This window comes from Eumetopias jubatus, unplaced genomic scaffold (genome assembly GCF_037043125.1).
Source record: "Eumetopias jubatus isolate StellerSeaLion01/CBP00866 unplaced genomic scaffold, mEumJub1_p1.0 scaffold_15, whole genome shotgun sequence".
In the NCBI taxonomy this organism is placed as follows: domain Eukaryota; kingdom Metazoa; phylum Chordata; class Mammalia; order Carnivora; family Otariidae; genus Eumetopias; species Eumetopias jubatus.
In genome coordinates this window covers 90,506,402-90,526,976 of record NW_028274821.1, presented here as the reverse complement: position 1 = coordinate 90,526,976, position 20,575 = coordinate 90,506,402, and the positions used below count along the sequence as shown (strand labels likewise).

Here is a 20,575-nt window from a genome sequence, read left to right as displayed (position 1 = left end):
AATCTAAAGTCAGCTTATCTGCTTCATTTTTCCCGGGTCTTTGTCAAAAGGAAAAATAGAATTCCTGTCTTGGGGCTGTGAGGACTCTGTATCACAAGTTTAGTCCATATGTTGGGGTTGCTTTCTGGTTTCATTTTTCCTTATATTGCATTTCATTACATTGCATTTATCATCGGAGGTCCATCCCGTTGAATAAAACGAGTGACCTTTGGCATGCAAGAACATCTTTTTTTTTTTTTTAAGATTTTATTTATTTGACAGAGAGAGACACAGCGAGAGAGGGAACACAAGCAGGGGGAGTGGGAGAAGAAGCAGACTCCCTGCTGAGCAGGGAGCCCGATGTGGGACTCGATCCCAGGACCCTGGGATCATGACCTGAGCCGAAGGCAGACGCTTAACGACTGAGCCACCCAGGCGCCCCCACAAGAACATCTTCTTATCTCTGACAATCCCTTGCTTTGACCCCTTGGTTTCCAAGTCACATCACCCGTTTCCCTTTTACAGTTCTGTTGCCGGCCAGCTCTTTGCCTCCTCTTGCAGGCCACTGACAGATAATGGATCTGCGCCTCAGCCTTGCCAGAGTTTCAGCTTCTCAGGGTGGGTCTGTGTCCGTTTCCTTGTAGCTATATCCCGTTTTAGCATTTTCCTAGAAGGAAACAACAGCCCGTTTCCCTCTGTACCTCTTAGTCGCCAGTCCCCCTCACTACTGCGGCTTCTGGAAGCCTGCTGTTGGGAGAACAGTTCGCCCACCATGAGTATTGGGACTACACATACCTAGCAGCTATGCAGAAGTCAGAGTGCTAAGTTTTGTTTAAAAAAACACTAAAGGGCACCTGGGTGGCTCAGCTGGTTAAACCTCTGCCTTCGGCTCAGGTCATGATCCCGGGGTCCTAGGATCGAGTCCCACGAGCAGGGAGCCCGCTTCTCCCTCTCCCTCTCCCTCTGCCTCTCTCTCTCTCTGTCTTTCATGAATAAATAAATAAATAAAATCTTTTAAAAAATAAAAATAAAAAAAAAAACGTTAAAATTAGATGAAACAAGTGCTTTAATAGGGTCATATAGATGGGATCCGGAGTGTGAGTTTAAAGCCATTTGTGAGGGAAACCAAGAGTCTCGTGAAGCAGGGTTTCAAGCCACTTACCAGAGACCCAGAAAAGACAGCGGGGTGGCTGGAGGATTAGATGAAGCAAGGCTCTGTGGTCGCCATTGCTTATGATTCAGAGATACTGGTATGGGGTCATGGGCTCAGTGTGGGAAGGGGGAACAGTGAGAGGCATGCTTCTGGCTCTGCACAGAAAAGCAGTGAACTTGGACTCAAATCTTTTGAAACCTGAGCTGCCTTCTCTTGAGAATGACAATAAGACAGCCGGCTGGGCTGCGTCCCGGGTTCTTAAAGGGGGAAGCTGCAGGCTTCTGGGCATGCCCCTGTCCTTGTCCTAAGTCAAGAGGTGAGGCTGCAGTATGTGGGGGAAGACTCCCAGGAGTCAGGGATAAGCCTGGGTGGGAGGTGGACATTTTTTTCTAGGCCTCATCTAAGAACATCTCTTGGAGGAATGTTCCATGAAATACCATTTGTGGAGTGTTCGTCTGTACAACCAGCTCTACCTTTCTGCTAAATTGGACAGGTGCCAAACCAAGGATTTTCTGATGATGCCAGACAGCTCAGTGAAGGAGTACACTGCCCTCCCCAAAATTCTTCATACACCGTGAGCCCCACATTGGTATAGCACTTATATGCCCTGCAGTTAATTCAGGCATGTGCCAGCTTTATCACCTCCTTCAAGGCAGGAGCCATATTTGACACTTCCTAACCTCCTCTAACCTCCTTCTAACCTTAACAGGTTAGGTTACACTGAATGTGCCCCTTTAAAAATGGGGGAGTTGGGAAAAATGCTTTTTAAAGTCCTTTCCAGATCTAAGGTTATATGATTCTCTGAATCCACGTCCTCACCCAGGGCTTCACATGGCACAGACACAGGTATCAGTAAATGCTTACTGAAACCGTTCACTTTATCCTCCTCTTTATTTGGAATTAGTATGAAGAAGACTCTTAAATACACTGTACTGAAGAAAAATTGTTTCTGAGCCTCTGTAGAGATGCCTCTCTGCCACTCCCTCCCTCCCTATCCCTCACCCTCCAAATACACTTTGACAAACATCACTTAAAATACAGCACACCCCTAAAGCATGTCTACGTATTACACTTTACCTTGTTTATACTTGGAAAATAACATTCGTGAATGGCCAAATGATTGGCTTCTTTTCCCCCCTCCTTTTTTAACATTCCCCTCCCCTGAAGCAGAGCTCAGCCATGCAGCTTTTGTCTGAATGACAAATATCATGCTACCCCCTTCACTTCCCACATACATGCTTTATGCCTGGTCAAGGATGCCATATCTGGTACTGGCTTCCACATGCAAAAGAGCTTTTGGTCCACTCCCCTCCCCTGTCTCCAGGACACGCCCACCTCCCTGTCTCCTGGACACAGATACTGCTCAGTTTCCAAGTGCCTTTCTCCCTGCACCAACCCCGAGGGAATAAGCTTTTAAGTGATCCCTTTCTCTCACCTTGTAAGCTCATGTGGTCTGCCAGTATAGATAAATCTCAACTACCAGATTTGCTAAGTTTGTGTTAGACAACAGTTGGTGGCGGAGCGAAACTAAATATTTTTGCTATTATCCTCAACTTTCCTCCCACTTTCCCTTCTTATCTTGTGACTTGCCTTGCCATCGTGAACTGGAAATTCTCTTACTGGGATACAGCTTGGCAGGTGACCGTTGTGAGACCCGACAGAGACCACCGATGCAGCCCCAGCTGCCCAGAGCCCAGCTAGCCTCGCAAGTGACACAGCAGTGACGGCACGGCTGAGGGCACCTCCCTGCAAGGGTGATGACCGGCGGGGAGGCCCACTGGCTTCCTCTGACTCTTCACAACCTGACATTTGGGCACTCATGGGGACAGACACAGGAGGAGGAGTGAGTGAGCTCTTCGGAAATGTGCTGCTCAGTAATAGAAGTGTTACCTTGGTAACAGCAAGCCCGCTTCATTACCAGATGGCATTAGCTTTATTTGTGGTATCCCAAGCAGTTGCCAAGAACCAGCCTGTAGCCCCTGTCACTGGGTGTTTCACCCGGGACTATGGCCGGCACTGGCTACTTTATGGAACGATGTCCACTGGCCAGTTTATGATGCGTTGCCATGTCAGGCTACCAAAACTCCGAGGCCATTACAACCTGGTGCATCCAGTTATGTTCGAAACTAGTGCAATCTGGGTATATGAGAATCTGAATTCTTGTAGAGTGACGGGAGGGCTGGAAAGAACATTAGAGAATGTGCATTAAGCTCCATCTCGATGAAGCTTGAAAGGCTCCTATGGCCCTTTCCACCACACCATGCTCAAGAGAAACAGGCTAGCAGCCTTGCGTTTTGTCGTAGCCATGTTTCACATGGATCAACTCGATTGATTTCCTCGCGGGCCCCTCCACATTTCGCAGCTGAGTAAACAGGCAATGAGAGGTGCTTTGACTTGCCCTCAGTCACACGGCCCAGTGGCAGATGTGGAACTGAAGCCCAGCTGACCTGCACACTAAATTGGCCTCTTTTGGGTGTCAGCAAGGTGTGTCTAGATCAGCCCACAGGACAGCTTCATTCATGTCTTCCCCTAAACTGCCCGGACTTTCAGTCTTGCAGACTTCCCACTCAGCAGTCGGTCATCAGAAGGCACGTTTTTGTTCATACCTCAGGGCCCAGCACCACTGTCATCCACTCTCTACAACTTCCCTTTAGCCCCAGGTACCACAACAGAAGGGAAAATTAACTTCAGTGGCAAGTTCACTGAACTGGTTCCACCTTTGATGTTAACTGACTTCAAATGATTTCACTTCCGCCAAATCCAGACTGGGCTTGGGCCGAAGAGCAGCAGTTACCGCTGGGAACTTAACCCATGCCGGGCCTATCCCTCACCCTTGCTCGGTGCATTGTCTTGCTGACCTCTCACAGTCACTCTGAGGTGGAGCTATCGTGATCTCCGCTGGGTGAGAAGAAGCCAACGTTCAGAGAAGGTAGATGACCGGTCAAGCTTTCCAGCAGCAGAGCTGAGACCTGACTCCAAGTGCGTCTGATTCCAGAGCCTTGTGATGTCAGGCTTCAAAGTTGTGCATGTAGTTTTGTTATGACCATGTTAAAAATTCAGAAAGCCATAAGCTTATGCGTATTCCACCTAAATGAGCACCAGGGTCCTTTCTGGGTTTCTAAAAAATAAGAAAGGACAACCTTGGGGCGCCCGGGTGGCTCAGTCAGTTAAATGTCTGCCTTTAGTTCAGGTCATGATCCCAGGATCCTGGGATTGAGCCCCGCATCGGGCTCTCTGCTCAGCGGGAGCCTGCTTCTCCCTCTCCCCTCCCTCTGCCTGCTGAGTGTGCTCGCGCTTTCTCTGTCAAATAAATAAATAAAATCTTAAAAAAAAAAATGAACAAACTTCATAGAGTTTCCCGATTTGAGAGAGAATGGAATTGTCCAGAAACTGCTGCAGGCTAGTAGGGGCACAAGCCGTGGGAATGCTCACTGAGGGGGAAGGTGGAAAGGAGAGTACAGACCTAATTCATATTCATAAAATGAAAAACAAAAATTTTAACCCTTCAAAATTCTTTGCCCCTCTTGCCCTGGCCGTGGTCCTGAAATGCCATTTCCCACTGAAAAGAGCCAGGGCCGTGGAGGAGATGGCTGACTCGTGACCTTGGGCAGGAATTGTACCAGACAACCTGGACTGTCCTGTACCAGATAGCAAGGGAGCTGTCACAAATACTAGAGTGTGTCAAAAGGACCCGACCAAGGAGATGCCCACGGGCCACAGGGCAATGTGAGCATCAGGAAGAACATAAGACTAATAATTGTATCAGGTACAAATACATCAAATATATTGAAATTCATGAGTTTATAATAATGGTGGGTAGAAAACTAAGCCATCTGCATTGGAAGGAAACTAGTGAACCGATGCATTGTTTTGAAGACTGGTAAATAAAGGGAAAGAATGGAGCATTTATCCTGCCTCTCCTGTGTGATAACCTCAATCACTGAGTAGCCAACTAGTAGATGGGGCTAAGTTTTTTTTATAAAAGTGTCCCAACTAATAAAAAAAGGTGGAGCCATCACATTGGCATGTGGCTGGCTGAAGCCCCTGGTGAATTAGTGGGTCAGCAGCTGCCAGCGCCACCTGTTGAGACACCCAAGCTCATTCGCCTCCTGTTGGTAGACCATAACACCGCCCGTGAACTTGTCATGCCAAAACACCCCAAGCCAGAATCTCCTCTCATGCCAACCTACAGGAAGTACAAAGTAAGGAGGAACATATGAAGTACACCATGGGGACGCCATCAGCAAAATCCAGACTGCAGAAAACGCTGTAGAAAAAAATGACCCAGAGAGGGGCGGAGCAAGATGGCGGAGGAGTAGGAGACCTGGATTTCGTCTGGTCTCAGGAATTCAGCTGAATAGGGATCAAACCATTCTGAACACCTACGAACTCAACAGGAGATCGAAGATAAGAATAGTAACAACACTCTTGAACAGAAAAGCGACCACTTTCTGGAAGGTAAGACGTGCGGAGAAGTGAATCCGAGGCGATATTCGGGAGGATAGACGACGGGGGAGGGGGCCTCCGTCGGCCGCTTCTGGCAAGTGCTAGAGCCGCGGAGCACAAAATCGGACCTTTTAGAAGTCGGCTCCGCGGAGGGACGTCGCTCCAGTGGCTAAGCGGGGGGTGGAACCCTCGCAGGACAGTGTGGTCTCAGGACCCTCGGGGTCACAGAAAGACCGGGGGTGCCTGAGTGCGGCAGAGCTCCCAGGGATCGGAGCGGGGAAGCCGGCTGCAGAGACGGAGCCGAGGCGCGGGCTCTCAGCTCGGGGTGGCCATAAACTGTGATCCGCAGCCCAGTCGGGCCACGGCTCCTCCAGCAGGGACCCAACAAGCGGCAGATCCAGGGAGACTCCCCTCCCTCCCCCGGGAGGAGCGGCGCGGAAGCGCACCGCAAGGATCTGCTGGGTTTGGAGACTCCACACGGGGTCGGGTGCCAGAGATAGAAACGCTCGGTCACAGGCCAGGTGAGCACGGAGTGCGGCCGGAGACCGGGGAGACGGGAGTGACTGCTTTTCTCTGGGGGCGCACTGAGGAGTGGGGCCCCGAGTTCTCAGCTCCTCCAGGCGGAGATTGGGAGCCAGCATTTTCACCCTGGTCCTCCAAAGCTGTACCGAGAGCTTGCAGGGAACAAAAGCTCCTGAGAGCAAACCAGAGCAGCTTGCTTAGCCCGGACTCACAAGGGCGGGGCAATTCCGCCTCCGGCAAAGACAGTTGGGAACCACGGCAACAGGCCCCTCCCCCAGAAGATCAGCACGAACAGCCAGCAAGCCAAGACCAAGTTTACCAATCAAGGAGAACGGGAGAACCCCAGCGCTAGGGGAATACTGCACATAGAATTCATGGCTTTTTTACCATAATTCATTAGGTTTTCAAAGTTAATTTTTTTAACTTTTTTTTTGGAATTTTTCTTTTTCCCTTTTTCAAACAACATCTTATCAATCCCTTTTTTAAAAAAAAACATTTTTTATTTTTCATTTTTAGAGTCATATTTTTATCCCTTCATAGTAGTTACCCTTATTTTTGCCATATATATATAAGTTGTTCTCTCTTTAAAATTTTGAGATACAATTTCTTCTAACAGATCAAAATATACCCTAAATCACTAGGGTATGGCTTTGTTCTATTCTGCCTGATCACATTCTCTCCCTTTTTTTCTTTTTTTTCTTTTTTCTTTTTCTTTTTAAATCTTCTTCCTTCTTTTTAAAAACAACTTCTTATCTTATCGATTCCTTTTATAAAATCTTCTATAATTTTCATCTTTACAGTCATCTTCCATCCATTCATTGTATCAACCCTTATTTTGTACATATATAAGTTTTTCTTCCTTTAAAATTTTAGCAGGCACTTTCTTCTAACAGACCAAAATATGCCCAAAAGCTACTGTGTGGCACTGATCTATGCACTAGCCTGATCATATTTGATCATATTCTGTTGTTGTTTGTTTTATCTTTTTCTTTTTCCTTTTTTTTTTTTTTTTCTCTTCTTTCTTTCCCTTTCTTGTCCCCTGGTTTCAGGTCTTTTCTGATTTGTATAGAGTATATTTGCTGGGGCCGTTGTTAACCTGTTAGCATTCTGTTCTCTCATTCATCTGTTCTCCTCTGGACAAAATGACAAGACGAAAAAAATCACCTCAGCAAAAAGAACAAGAGGTAGTACCGTCTGCCAGGGACCTACTCAATACAGACATTAGTACGATGTCGGACCTAGAGTTCAGAATCATGACTTTAAAGATACTAGCTGGGCTTGAAAAAAGCGTGGAAGTTATTAGAGAAACCCTTTCTGGAGAAATAAAAGAACTAAAATCTAACCAAGTCGAAATCAAAAAGGCTATTAATGAGGTGCAATCAAAAATGGGGGCACTAACTGCTAGGATAAATGAGGCAGAAGAAAGAATCAGCGATATAGAAGACCAAATGATGGAAAATAAAGAGGCTGAGAAAAAGAGAGATAAACAACTACAGGATCACGAGGGCAGAATTCGAGAGATAAGCGATATGATAAGACGAAACAACATTAGAATAATTGGGATCCCAGAAGAAGAAGAAAGAGAGAGAGGGGCAGACGGTATACTGGAGCAAATAATAGCAGAGAACTTCCCTTATGTGGGGAAGGAAACAGGCATCAAAATCCAGGAGGCACAGAGAACCCCTCTCAAAATCATTAAAAATAGGTCAACACCCCGACATCTAATAGTAAAACTTCCGAGTCTCAGAGGCAAAGAGAAAATCCTGAAAGCAGCTCGGGAGAAGAGATATGTAACCTACAATGGTAGAAACATTAGATTGGCAACAGACCTATCCACAGAGACCTGGCAGGCCAGAAAGGACTGGCATGATATCTTCAGAGCACTAAATGAGAAAAATATGCAGCCAAGAATACTTTATCCAGCTAGGCTATCATTGAAAATAGAAGGAGAGGTAAAAAGCTTCCAGGACAAACAAAAACTAAAGGAATTTGCAAACACAAAACCAGCCCTACAAGAAATATTGAAAGGGGTCCTCTAAGCAAAAAGAGAGCCTAAAAGCAGCATAGATCAGAAAGGAACACAGACAAGAGACAGTCACAGTCACCTTACAGGCAATACAATGGCACTAAATTCATAACTTTCAATAGTTACCCTGACAGCAAATGGGCTAAATGCCCCAATCAAAAGACACAGGCTATCAGATTAGATTAAAAAACAAGACCCATCAATATGCTGTCTGCAAGAGACTCATTTTAGACCCAAAGACACCTCCAGATTGAAAGTGAGGGGGTGGAAAACCATTTACCATGCTAATGGACACCAAAAGAAAGCTGGGGTGGCAATGCTTATATCAGACAAATTAGATTTTAAAACAAAGACTGTAATAAGAGATGAAGAAGGACACTATATCCTACTTAAAGGGTCTATCCAACAAGAAGATTTAACAATTGTAAATATCTATGCCCCTAACGTGGGAGCAGCCAATTATATAAGGCAATTAATAACAAAAGCAAAGAAACACATTGACAACAATACAATAATAGTGGGGGGGGCGCCTGGGTGGCTCAGTTGGTTGAGCGACTGCCTTCGGCTCAGGTCATGATCCTGGAGTCCCGGGATCGAGTCCCACATCGGGCTCCCTGCTAGGCAGGGAGTCTGCTTCTCCCTCTGACCCTCTTCCCTCTCGTGCTCTCTCTCTCATTCTCTCTCAAAAAATAAATAAAATCTTTAAAAAAAAAATACAATAATAGTGGGGACTTTAACACCCCCCTAACTGAAATGGACAGATCATTTAAGCAAAAGATCAACAAGGAAATAAAGACTTTAAATGAACACTGGACCAAATGGACTTTACAGAGATATTCAGAACATTCCATCCCAAAGCAACGGAATACACATTCTTCTCTAGTGCCCATGGAACATTCTCCAGAATTGATCACATCCTAGGTCACAAATCAGGTCTCAACCGGTACCAAAAGATTAGGATTATTCCCTGCATATTTTCACACCACAGTGCTTTGAAATTAGAACTCAATCACAAGAGGAAAGTCGGAAAGAGCTCAAATACATGGAGGCTAAAGAGCATCCTACTGAAGAATGAATGGGTCAACCAGGAAATTAAAGAAGAATTAAAAAAAATTCATGGAAACCAATGAAAATGAAAACACAACTGTTCAGAATCTTGGGATACAGCAAAGGCAGTCCTGAGAGGAAAGGATATAGCAATACAAGCCTTTCTCAAGAAACAAGAAAGGTCTCAAATACACAACCTAACCCTACACCTAAAGGAGCTGGAGAAAGAACAGCAAAGAAAGCCTAAACCCAGCAGGAGAAGAGAAATAATAAAGATCAGAGCAGAAATCAATGAACTAGAAACCAAAAGAACAGTAGAACAGATCAACGAAACTAGGAGCTGGTTCTTTGAAAGAATTAACAAGATTGATAAACCCCTGGCCAGACTGATCAAAAAGAAAAGAGAAATGACCCAAATCAACAAAATCATGAATGAAAGAGGAGAGATCACAACCAACACCAAAGAAATACAAACAAATATAAGAACATATTATGAGCAACTCTGTGCCAGCAAATTAGATAACCTGGAAGAAACGGGTGCATTCCTAGAGATGTGTCAACAGCCAAAATTGAACCAGGAAGAAATAGAAAACCTGAACAGACCTATCACCACTAAGGAAATTGAAGCAGTCATCAAAAATCTCCCAACAAACAAAAGCCCAGGGCCAGGTGGCTTCCCATGGGAATTCTATCAGACATTTAAAGAAGAATTAATACCTATTCTCCTGAAGCTGTTCCAAAAAATAGAAATGGAAGGAAATGAGGCCAGCATTACCTTGATCCCAAAACCAGACAAAGACCCTATCAAAAAGGAGAATTACAGACCAATATCCTTGATGAACATGGATGCAAAAATTCTCACCAAAATACTAGCCAATAGGATCCAACAGTACATTAAAAGGATTATTCACCATGACCAAGTGGGATTTACCCCTGGGCTGCAAGGCTGGTTCAACATCCGCAAATCAATCAACGTGATACAATACATTAACAAAAGAAAGAACAACAATCATATGATCCTCTCAATAGATGTAGAAAAAGCATTTGACAAAGTACAGCATCCTTTCTTGATCAAAACTCTTCAGAGTATAGGGATAGAGGGTACATACCTCAATATCATAAAAGCCATCTATGAAAATCCTACAGCGAACATCATTCTCAATGGGGAAAAGCTGAGAGCTTTTCCCCTAAGGTCAGGGACGTGGCAGGGATGTCCACTCTCACCACTGGTATTCAACATAGTATTAGAAGTCCTAGCCACAGCAATCAGACAACAAAAAGAAATCAAAGGCATCCAAATCGGCAAAGAGGAAGTCAAACTCTCACTCTTTGCAGATGATATGATTCTGTATGTGGAAAACCCAAAAGACTCCACCCCAAAACTGCTAGAACTCATACAGGAATTCAGTTAAGTAGCAGGATATAAAATCAATGCACAGAAATCAGTGGCATTCCTATACACCAACAACAAGACAGAAGAGAGACAAATCAAGGAGTCGATCCCATTTACAATTGCACCCAAAACCGTAAGATACCTAGGAATCAATTTAACCAAAGAGGCAAAGGATCTGTACTCAGAAAACTATAAAATACTCATGAAAGAAATTGAAGAAGACACAAAGAAATGGAAAAACGTTCCATGCTCATGGATTGGAAGAACAAACATTGTGAAGATGTCAGTGCTACCTAGAGCAATCTACACATTGAATGCAATCCCCATCAAAATACCATCCACCTTTTTCAAAGAAATGGAACAAATAATCCTAAAATTTGTATGGAACCAGAAGAGACCCCGAATAGCCAGAGGAATATTGAAGAAGAAAAGCAAAGCTGGCGGCATCACAATTCCGAACTTCCAGCTCTATTACAAAGCTGTCATCATCAAGACAGTATGGTACTGGGACAACATGGCGGCCTCCATGCTGGGCTCTTTGCTGCGGACCGTGCGGCAGATGGTTCCTTCATCACCTTCAGGCCAAGTTCGAGGTTATTACGTAGACTGGAAAATGTTGCGTGATGTGAAGAGACGAAAAATGGCCTATGAATATGCAGATGAGAGGCTACGGATCAATTCACTCAGGAAGAATACCATTTTGCCAAAAGATCTTCAGGAAGTGGCCGATGGAGAAATTGCTGCCCTTCCCCGGGATAGCTGCCCTGTTCGAATCCGAAATCGGTGTGTTATGACGTCCCGTCCACGTGGTGTAAAGCGGCGCTGGAGGCTTAGTCGTATTGTCTTCCGTCACTTAGCAGACCACGGGCAGCTGTCGGGGGTCCAGTGAGCAATATGGTGACCCGCTCTGGAACCTACTGACCAGGGAAACCAGTTCTGGCAAGAAGAGGCTTCTCTAATAGACAAAAACCTAGTTTTGTAGGGGTCCAGTATGGGAGTCTAGTCTACCTGATGCTGCCTACGGTTAAATTACTTTTTAATTTTAAATTAAGAAATTTGGTGGATGTTTCAGTCAGTGAATTCTGGCTCTCTGTGAATTATCTCTTCTCTTGGACTTAAAAATTAACTGTACTGTTTCCATACATAGTGCAAGGAGTAGAGTAATAAAAAATATTCTGTGAAAAAAAAAAGACAGTATGGTACTGGCACAAAAACAGACACATAGATCAATGGAACAGAATAGAGAGCCCAGAAATGGACCCTCAACTCTATGGTCAACTCATCTTTGACAAGGCAGGAAAGAATGTGCAATGGAAAAAAGACAGTCTCTTCAACAAATGGTGTTGGGAAAATTGGAGAGCCACATGCAGAAGAATGAAACTGGACCATTTCCTTACACCACACTCAAAAATAGACTCCAAATGGTTGAAAGACCTAAACGTGAGACAGGAGTCCATCAAAATCCTAAAGGAGAACACAGGTCGCAACCTCTTCGACCTCAGCCGCCGCAACTTCTTCCTAGAAACATCGCCAAAGGCAAGGGAAGCCAGGGCAAAAATGAACTATTGGGATTTCATCAAGATAAAAAGCTTTTGCACAGCAAAAGAAATAGTCCACAAAACCAAAAGACAACCGACAGAATGGGAGAAAATATTTGCAAATGACCTATCAGATAAAGGGCTAGTATCCAAAATATAAAGAACTTATCAAACTCAACACCCAGAGAACAAATAATCCAATCAAGAAATGGGCGGAAGACATGAACAGACATTTTTCCAAAGAGGACATCCAAATGGCCAACAGACACATGAAAAAGTGCTCAACATCGCTCAGCATCAGGGAAATCCAAATCAAAACCTCCATGAGATACCACCTCACACCCGTCAGAATGGCTAAAATTAACAAGTCAGGAAATGACAGATGTTGGCGGGGATGTGGAGAAAGGGGAACCCTCCTACACTGTTGGTGGGAATGCAAGCTGGTGCAGCCACTCTGGAAAACAGTATGGAGGTTCCTCAAACAGTTGAAAATAGAGCTACCATACAACCCAGCAATTGCACTACTGGGTATTTACCCCAAAGATACAAATGTAGGGATCCGAAGGGGTACGTGCACCCCGATGTTTATAGCAGCAATGTCCACAATAGCCAAACTGTGGAAAGAGCCAAGATGTCCATCGACAGATGAATGGATAAAGAAGATGTATATATACACAATGGAATATTATGCAGCCAGAAAAAGGAATGAGATCTTGCCATTTGCAGCGATGTGGATGGAACTGGAGGGTGTTATGCTGAGTGAAATAAGTCAATCAAAGAAAGACATGTATCATATGACCTCACTGATATGAGGAATTCTTAATCTCAGGAAACAAACTGAGGGTTGCTGGAGTGGTGGGGGGTGGGAGGGATTGGGTGGCTGGGTGATAGACATTGGGGAGGGTATGTGCTATGGTGAGCGCTGTGAATTGCACAAGACTGATGAATCCCGCATCTGTACTTCTGAAACAAATAATGCAATATATGTTAAGAAAAAAAAGAAGAAGATAGCAGGAGGGGAAGAATGAAGGGGAGTAAGTCAGAGGGGGAGACGAACCATGAGAGATGATGGACTCTGAAAAACAAACTGAGGGTTCTAGAGGGGAGGGGGTTGGGGGAATGGGTTTGCCTGATGATGGGTATTAAAGAGGGCACATTCTGCATGGATCACTGGGTGTTATGCACAAACAATGAATCATGGAACACTACATCAAAAACTAATGACATATGGTGATTAACATAACAATAAAAATTATTTAAAAAAATAAAACAGAAACAGAAAAAAAAAAGAAAAAGAAAAAAATGACCCAGTTTCTTCAACAAATAAAATGGGGGTGGGAGTAGAGATGCGGCGCCTTTAGTTTAGGAGAGCCTCATGAGACATGTCAGCCAATCACATTGTGTGGGCTAGATTTGGATCTTGGCACAAGCAAACTTTTTTAAAAGCACCATTTATGAAACTGTTGGAAATCTGAACCCTGACCACTTGAGTTTTGATAACACTGAAGAATTCTTGTTGCTTGAGATGTGGGATGGCAACGTAGTCTTGCATTTTTTTGTTTTAAGAGTCCTTTTAGAGACACGGAAGGATATGTTTACAGATAAAATGACGATACTATGGCTGTTATTTGTTTCGATGTAACACAGGAAGGGAAAAGTAGGTGGAGGTGGAGGTGAAACAGGATTTGCCAAGAGCTGTAGTTGTTGAAGTTTGGGGCAGCGGTCTGTGGAGGTTCCGGTTTCATTTACTTTTTTGTCTGTGTTTAAATATTCCATAATCAATAGGTTAGGTTAGGGGCGCCTGGGTGGCTCAGTCGGGTAGGTGTCCAACTCCTGATTTCCACTCAAGTCATGATTTCAGGGATGTGGGATCAAGCCCGGCATCGGGCTCCACGCTCAGCAGAGAGTCTGCTTGAAGATTCTCTTCCTCTGCTGCTCCCCCCACTCACACGCGCACACTGTCCCTCTCTAGAATAAATAAATCTTTTTATAAAATTTTTAGATACATAAATGGGTTAAAGAAATTAACTAAATTGCTCCTTCCAGGAGGGGGATGGATTTTACTTTGTTTTGATTTAATGGTACCTGTTACTGACAAGAGAGAAGTGAAATAGGTACATTTGTACCTTTGTAGCTGGCATAAATAACCCTTATGGCTCTCCTTGGCAGATTGCATCAGAAGACTTTAAATATTTGTACTGTTGGCCCCAGTAATTACAGTTATACAAATCTATCTTCAAGAAATAACCCCAAGCACAGCAAAAGCTTGGTGAACAGAAGTGCACATTGTAGGCATATTCATATTAGGGAAAACTTGGAAGCAACTCATGTCCAGCAATAGGAGAATGGTTAAAGAAATTATAAATATATCCACTCAGTAGAGTGCCAGGCAGCACATACTGCCACTTTTGAAGACTGCACAGCAATAAAGAAGTGGCCCAGTCATTGAGCGTCTGCCTTCGGCTCAGGTCATGATCCCAGGGTCCTGGGATCGAGCCCCGCATCGGGCTCCCTGCTCCGCAGGAAGCCTGCTTCTCCCTCTCCCACTCCCCCTGCTTGTGTTCCCTCTCTCGCTGTGTCTCTTTCTAATGAATAAATAAATTTTTTTTTAAAAAAAGAACAATGCTTACATCATAATTTTAAATAAAAATTTGATTTGAAATTAAGTATATAGTTCCGGTTGTAACCATGTTAAAAATTCAGAAACAGTAGATCATTTTCCCCCCAGCTTTATTACAGAGTAATTGATTTACATCGCGGTATAAGTTTAAGGTGGACAGCACAGTGGTTTGTGTGCAATGATGACCACAGTAGGTTCAGCCAACATCCATTTTCTCCTGTAGATTCTGTAGGAAGAAGAGAAAAGGAAAAAAATTTCTCCCTGTCACGGGAACTTGTGGGATTTGCTCTGCGCACAACTGTCCGCACACCTGTAGCAGTGCTGGATGTGGTCAGCATCTGCGCATCGAATCCCCAGGACGCATTTCTCTCGTAACGACGTTTGGACCTTTTGGCCCCCTTCTTCCATTCCCCTGCCCTGCCCCTCCGCCTCTGGTAACACAAAGTCTGACCTCCTTTTCTGTGAAATCCATAAATCTTTGATAGTAAAAGGATTGAAAGGAAATCCCCCTTAAATATTAAATATTAATGGTTTTGAAGGGCAGACTGTGATAATTTCCTTCCCTTTTACCCTAATTTTAGGTTTCTCTATAACAAGCATATTTATTAGCTAAGTTTTTAGTATTCGTTAGCTTTAAAATACCAAAATTCACTTTTGAAAAGAACAAAGATTAAATATAAAATTTCTAGTATCTTTAGTGTGTTTTTTTTTTTCTGAATTCCACCTTAAATACTTGAGAAATGACAAAGGCAATTTATTGGTTAAAGTCAGCTAGACTTTGGTTTTTTAAGGAAATAATAGCTTAGTTATCTCTGCTTATTAGCAAAGAGAGTTAAAATGGGCAGTTGAAAATGGTGGCCCTGTTGGAGACGGCGTGTTGGACCTCCACTGCAGCCCAATGAGAGGCTGTTAATTTCAGTGCTTATAATTACAAAACTGTGAACTTGATTCTTTTCCTCCCTCTCTCCCTTCCTCCCCATAGACTGCATGTGAACTAGAGAGAGTTGGGGCTCCTACCTCGGTGGTTTAGGGACATCCTTATCTAGTGATTTCCAGTAATCCAAGAGGTGGCCCATTAAATGTTACATGGTGTAGCAATATTTGAAAGTACTATACAGAAATGAGATGTTTTTATTAACATTCTCTTAAACGTAAATAATGGTATCATCTCTTTTTCTTACCCTGTTTATAGTTGGGGACCATTTTAGGCATACAAAAAGAGAGATCCTCTCAGCACTTAGAAGTTACTGAAGGAACCAGGGGCGCCTGGGTGGCTCAGTGGGTTAAGCAGCTGCCTTCGGCTCAGGTCATGATCCCAGGGTCCTGGGATCGAGCCCCGCGTCGGGCTCCCTGCTCCGCGGGAGGCCTGCGTCTCCCTCTCCCACTCCCCTCTGCTTGTGTTTCCCTCTCTCGCTGTGTCTCTCTCTGTCAAATAAATAAATAAAATCTTAAAAAAAAAAAAAAGCTGTTGAAGGAACCAGATACTAGGAATGTTTGCTCATACCCAGGACTAATCAAGGAAAGAGGAGGGTTGTTGCTGGGGACGGTCAGACAGCAGAGAACGGGGAAGTGAGGAGAGGGTGCTTGAAGGTGGCATTGACAGCAGCAGAGTATATACTGGATCACAGGATTTGGATTGGGGCGGGGGCTCTTTTCAGCCCGTTCTTTGATATTGGAGCCTTGTTAAACGAGCCGGACCGTGGACCCCGCCTGGGTCCTGTTCCTAGTCTGCCTCCAGAGTCTCACTGGGAAATGAACAGAAGAGGTGTAGCAAGGTATCAGGAGTCACATGAGCCCCTAAAAGAAAGGAAGGTGCTGTTTCTATTCTTAGTGCTGAGCCTGTTCCAGCAAGCACAGCAGTTACTTTCTCCCTGGCATGATATGAAGCTGCGCTTTTTTTTTTTTTTTTAGGTGTGTTGGTTTTGTTTTTTGTGTTTTTTGTTTTTGTTTTTGTTTTTTTAATCCATAATAGGTGCTTAGATTCTAAGAGAGTAAAAGCACTTAATGTATTTCCAGGATCATGTTCCTTTTTGGAGATAAAATTCAGCTACTTTCCATTTACCTTCAGAGCTTACTTGGTATTGCTTCTCTACTTACACTGAGCTATTATAAAGAGATAGTTCAGCCGGGTGGGCGTTTGGTGCCTGCCTTTAATCTCTCTGCTGTATTCTTCTACATATTCCATGGGTGTACGTAGGGCCATGAAATAATAGGAAAACAAATGTGCTTACCAAATCCTAGGATGCCAGAATCCTAGGATAGCCTTTGAAAAAGATAATCTTAAGACTGAAAAAAATAAAAGGAAATTTTACTTTATCCAGCAGATATTAAACATATGGAACTTATCCTGAGATTTATGAGCCAAAAATATAAATAAATTCAGTGTAGATTGTAGGAGGGTCTTGTTTAGAGCTTGTTCCTGAACACTTCAGGATGCCTTCCCTCGGAGGGCCCTCCCGTGCATCTCTCAGCAACAAGAGGGAGAAGTGATCCTTTCTTCTTCACAGAGTCTTGCCCATCCTCATGCATTTGTATGTTCGAGTGTAAGTTTTCATGTTTGCATGCATGTGTTTTGACAGGTGACCTTGGGAAAGGTGTTGAAAGTGATTGTCGTCATGCGGAGCCTATTCATTGATCGAACAATAGTAAGGGGATATAGTGAAAATGTCTACACAGAAGATGGCAAGGTAAGCATTCTGGAGTCTTTTGTTTCGTTTTCCTTTATTTTCTGTGTCCCAGAACAAACGTAGTAGAGTCCCAGATGAATGACATTAAACACTAGCAGTCATAGCTGAAATGATCAACAAGCATGGTTTATCAGTGTGAAGATGAACGTTTTACAGAAAAACATTTCTCTCTCTCTCTCTCCCCTTGCATTTTTCATCAAGCTTCTGCTTTTTCCTTTAAGCCTGATGCCCTTAGTTGAATTTCTAATTTATCACCTTAGACCCCAGTTGCCTCATTAAATGTGTCTTCTGAGGAAATGGATTTCTTTCTTTCTTTCTTTTTTTTTTCCCGCCCAGTAGTATACAGCACATCAATAGCCCAGGGTTTGGCATTTTCGGCATTTTGCTTTTCCTAGAACCATGAGGAAAATTCGAGTTACTTTGACACACAACCTGCTCGGGATCTTTTCCTATGAAACTAACAAGGAGCCCTGAGGAAGTGGCTTATCCTCAGCAGTACATACTGAACACTGCAGTTGAAAAAAGAGAAGTTCTTTCCACGGGTGATTTGTCTCATAGAAAGTTCACCCATGTGAACCCCTAATTTCTCTTGACTGCACACTGTCCATATGGCTCTGTGGAGAGCATCAGAGGATGCTAATGGGAGCTGACAGCCTTCATTTGTGTTGGTTTCCAGAGTGTAATGAGCGCTCCGCCTGAGATACACACCTGGATGCACCCCGGCCACTTCTTGCACCAAGCCTCTGTCTGCCTCTCTCTCCTGAGCTTTCCCTTCTCTTCATGAAGCCCATTACAATTTTTAAAGTTTGCTATAGTTCTAGCACTCACCACCCAAAAGCCACATTATAATGAGGATAGAAGATTCTTCAAAAAAGGTGACAGATGTAGCTTCGCACATAACAGTGTGCTATGTAAGAGCTGTGACCCACAAAGTGATGAGATTTGTGTTTTGAACAAGTAACCCAGCATCTCCACATCCCACACAAGTGTTGTCAACGAGGGAAGCTACTCTTACTTCAAGGACTCTGCCAAGTTCTCGTAGATCTCCCCATTGAAAGCAGAGTGTTTCTCAAGGGGAGATTTCTGTTTTCTTTTTGGAAAAACTAAAGTGTCTTTAGAGCAGCTGTGGAGAATAAAGCACGTCACCGGGGCAGGCTGGCCTTCGTGTGAATGATTTGTGAACCCTAGCGGCCCCTCTCACGAGCAGCTCTAGACGAGTGAGCAACAGCAGAAACACCCCCAGCCAGGAGCCCCCGCCTCACTGGGCCCAGCCGTTTAGAGGTGTGGTTCTTGTCGCCTTTGTTCGAGGTTCACAACTCCTCAGTCACACATGGTATGAATCACAGTCCTTGCCCTCCAGAGACCCACAAGTGCACTGGGGAGAGAAGGCTGGAAACATAGAAAGCTAAGCAACAGTAGCAACCGTGTGACAAGAGGTATAAACTCAGGAGAGGGAGGAAGCATTCCCTGAAGTTAGATTCTAAGGAGTGAGGGTTTACCTACTTTGCATGATCTCTTTAACTTCGCATTTGCCCCACACGGAAGTGTCCTAACTAAGACCTGTAAAGCAAAGCACTTAGCACTTCGCCACCTAGTTACCACTCAGTAAATAACAAGTACTATTTTTATTCTGCACTTAAAACAAGGGATTTAGAAAATTGTCACATATGTATGCTTCTAGGATTTCTCTCTGGTTATTCCCCCTGAGGTGCCCCCAACCAACCCCACCCCACACCCCCACCCCGTACCGTGGTTTCATGTGTCAGCCCACAGAGATCACTCCCGACCTGTGTCTAGGTGGCGCCTCTCCTCCCCAGGTGCTGCACCTCACCTTCAGCCCGCCCAAAACACCGCTCACCATCTTCCTCCTGAAAGTCGGTTTCTCTCCACTGTTCCTCATCTGGGGTAACTGTACCGCCACCTAATTGCTCAAACTGCCCTTCCCCTCCCCCAAATCTAGTCTCTGTCAGCGGGTTCTGGTGATTCTCCTGCTTACATCTCTCCCAAGTTGGGCTCCTCCTGCCCCGTCTCCCCTTCTTCCGGGTTCTCCTTATTCCTCAGTGGAGCAAGTGCACTGGCACCTCATGCCTCGTCTCCAGTCTTACTTCCCTCCCGCAGTCTGTCCTTCACTTGGCTTCCAGAGCGGTCTTCCCAAAATACAAATCCAAGCGTATGATTTCTTGCTTTCACCATCCCCTGTTGCCCAAAACATGCAAGAAAGTAGAATATTAATGGATATTAGACACAAAGCGGTCCGTGGTCAAAATGTCTGAGAAACACAGGATTAGAGAAGGTTCAGAAGGTTTCTTTGCTATAGAAATTCTTGGAAACTTTAGTTTGCTTTGTGTCCTGTGAATCTCCTAAGAGGAGCATATAGTGTGTGGTATTTTCCTAACTTATTTGAACCCCAAATTCATTATTTCTTCTTTTCCTCTCAGTATATTGTGACACTGGCGTTTCGCAGAACATGCTTCTGAAAGCCCTGGCTTCTAGAATAAAATCCAGACTCCTTAGCAACACATAGAAATGCCAGGTGATCTGGCCCCTGCCTTCCTTTCTGACCTCAGCTGATGTCATTCTGTGAGCACGTTTTCTCTTACTCTCTAGCCTTTTGTGCTGTTTGTGGCTCCCACAACTCTCTCACTCACTTGCACCCTCAGTGCCCTCGGCCTGAGATGCTTTGTCCTCCTCGTCCTCCTGACACCCTCAGCTCTTTCCTTCATCCTGGCTTACTGCCGTCCCCTTTCTCACCCTGTCCCCGGTTCCTGGGGGTCTCTTACACGAGCACGGACTCCAGCTGGCGGGCCCCGGTTTGCGTCTGTCTGTGGCACGAAGTAGCCTCCTCCTGAATACATCCATAGCGTTTTGACCAGTCTTTTTCTAGAACTAGAATTAGTACGTCATGGTTATTTGTTTACATGTCTATCTTGAAATTAATAAAAACACTGAGAGTACTCTGTATGTTGGCCTGGTAGGCGTCATGATAAGCAAACTTTGCCCACAGTGGTCATCGGGTCCTAGGTTCTGCTTAAATTAGAATCGCTCTCCAGAGAAGGCAACTGAGACCTAGAATGTACAGTGACTTGCCTGCAGTCACACCCCGCCAGGCCTCAGACCCCCATCTGCCAGGAGCACCTCAAGGGCCCAGACCCTGTCCTGTGACG

General features: G+C 44.5%; 1 protein-coding gene and 1 pseudogene across 1 annotated transcript in view; both read left to right on the top strand.

The window, feature by feature from the left end:
• The window catches only part of MED27 (mediator complex subunit 27), a 201,931-nt gene that overhangs the window by 155,073 nt on the left and 26,283 nt on the right, over window positions 1–20,575 (top strand). The window contains exon 5 of the mRNA XM_028090530.1: window positions 17,304–17,411. Coding sequence (XP_027946331.1) covers window positions 17,304–17,411 — 108 coding nt within the window. The remainder of the gene's footprint in view (window positions 1–17,303; window positions 17,412–20,575) is intronic.
• Window positions 11,069–11,756, top strand: LOC114198848 (small ribosomal subunit protein uS14m pseudogene; annotated as a pseudogene).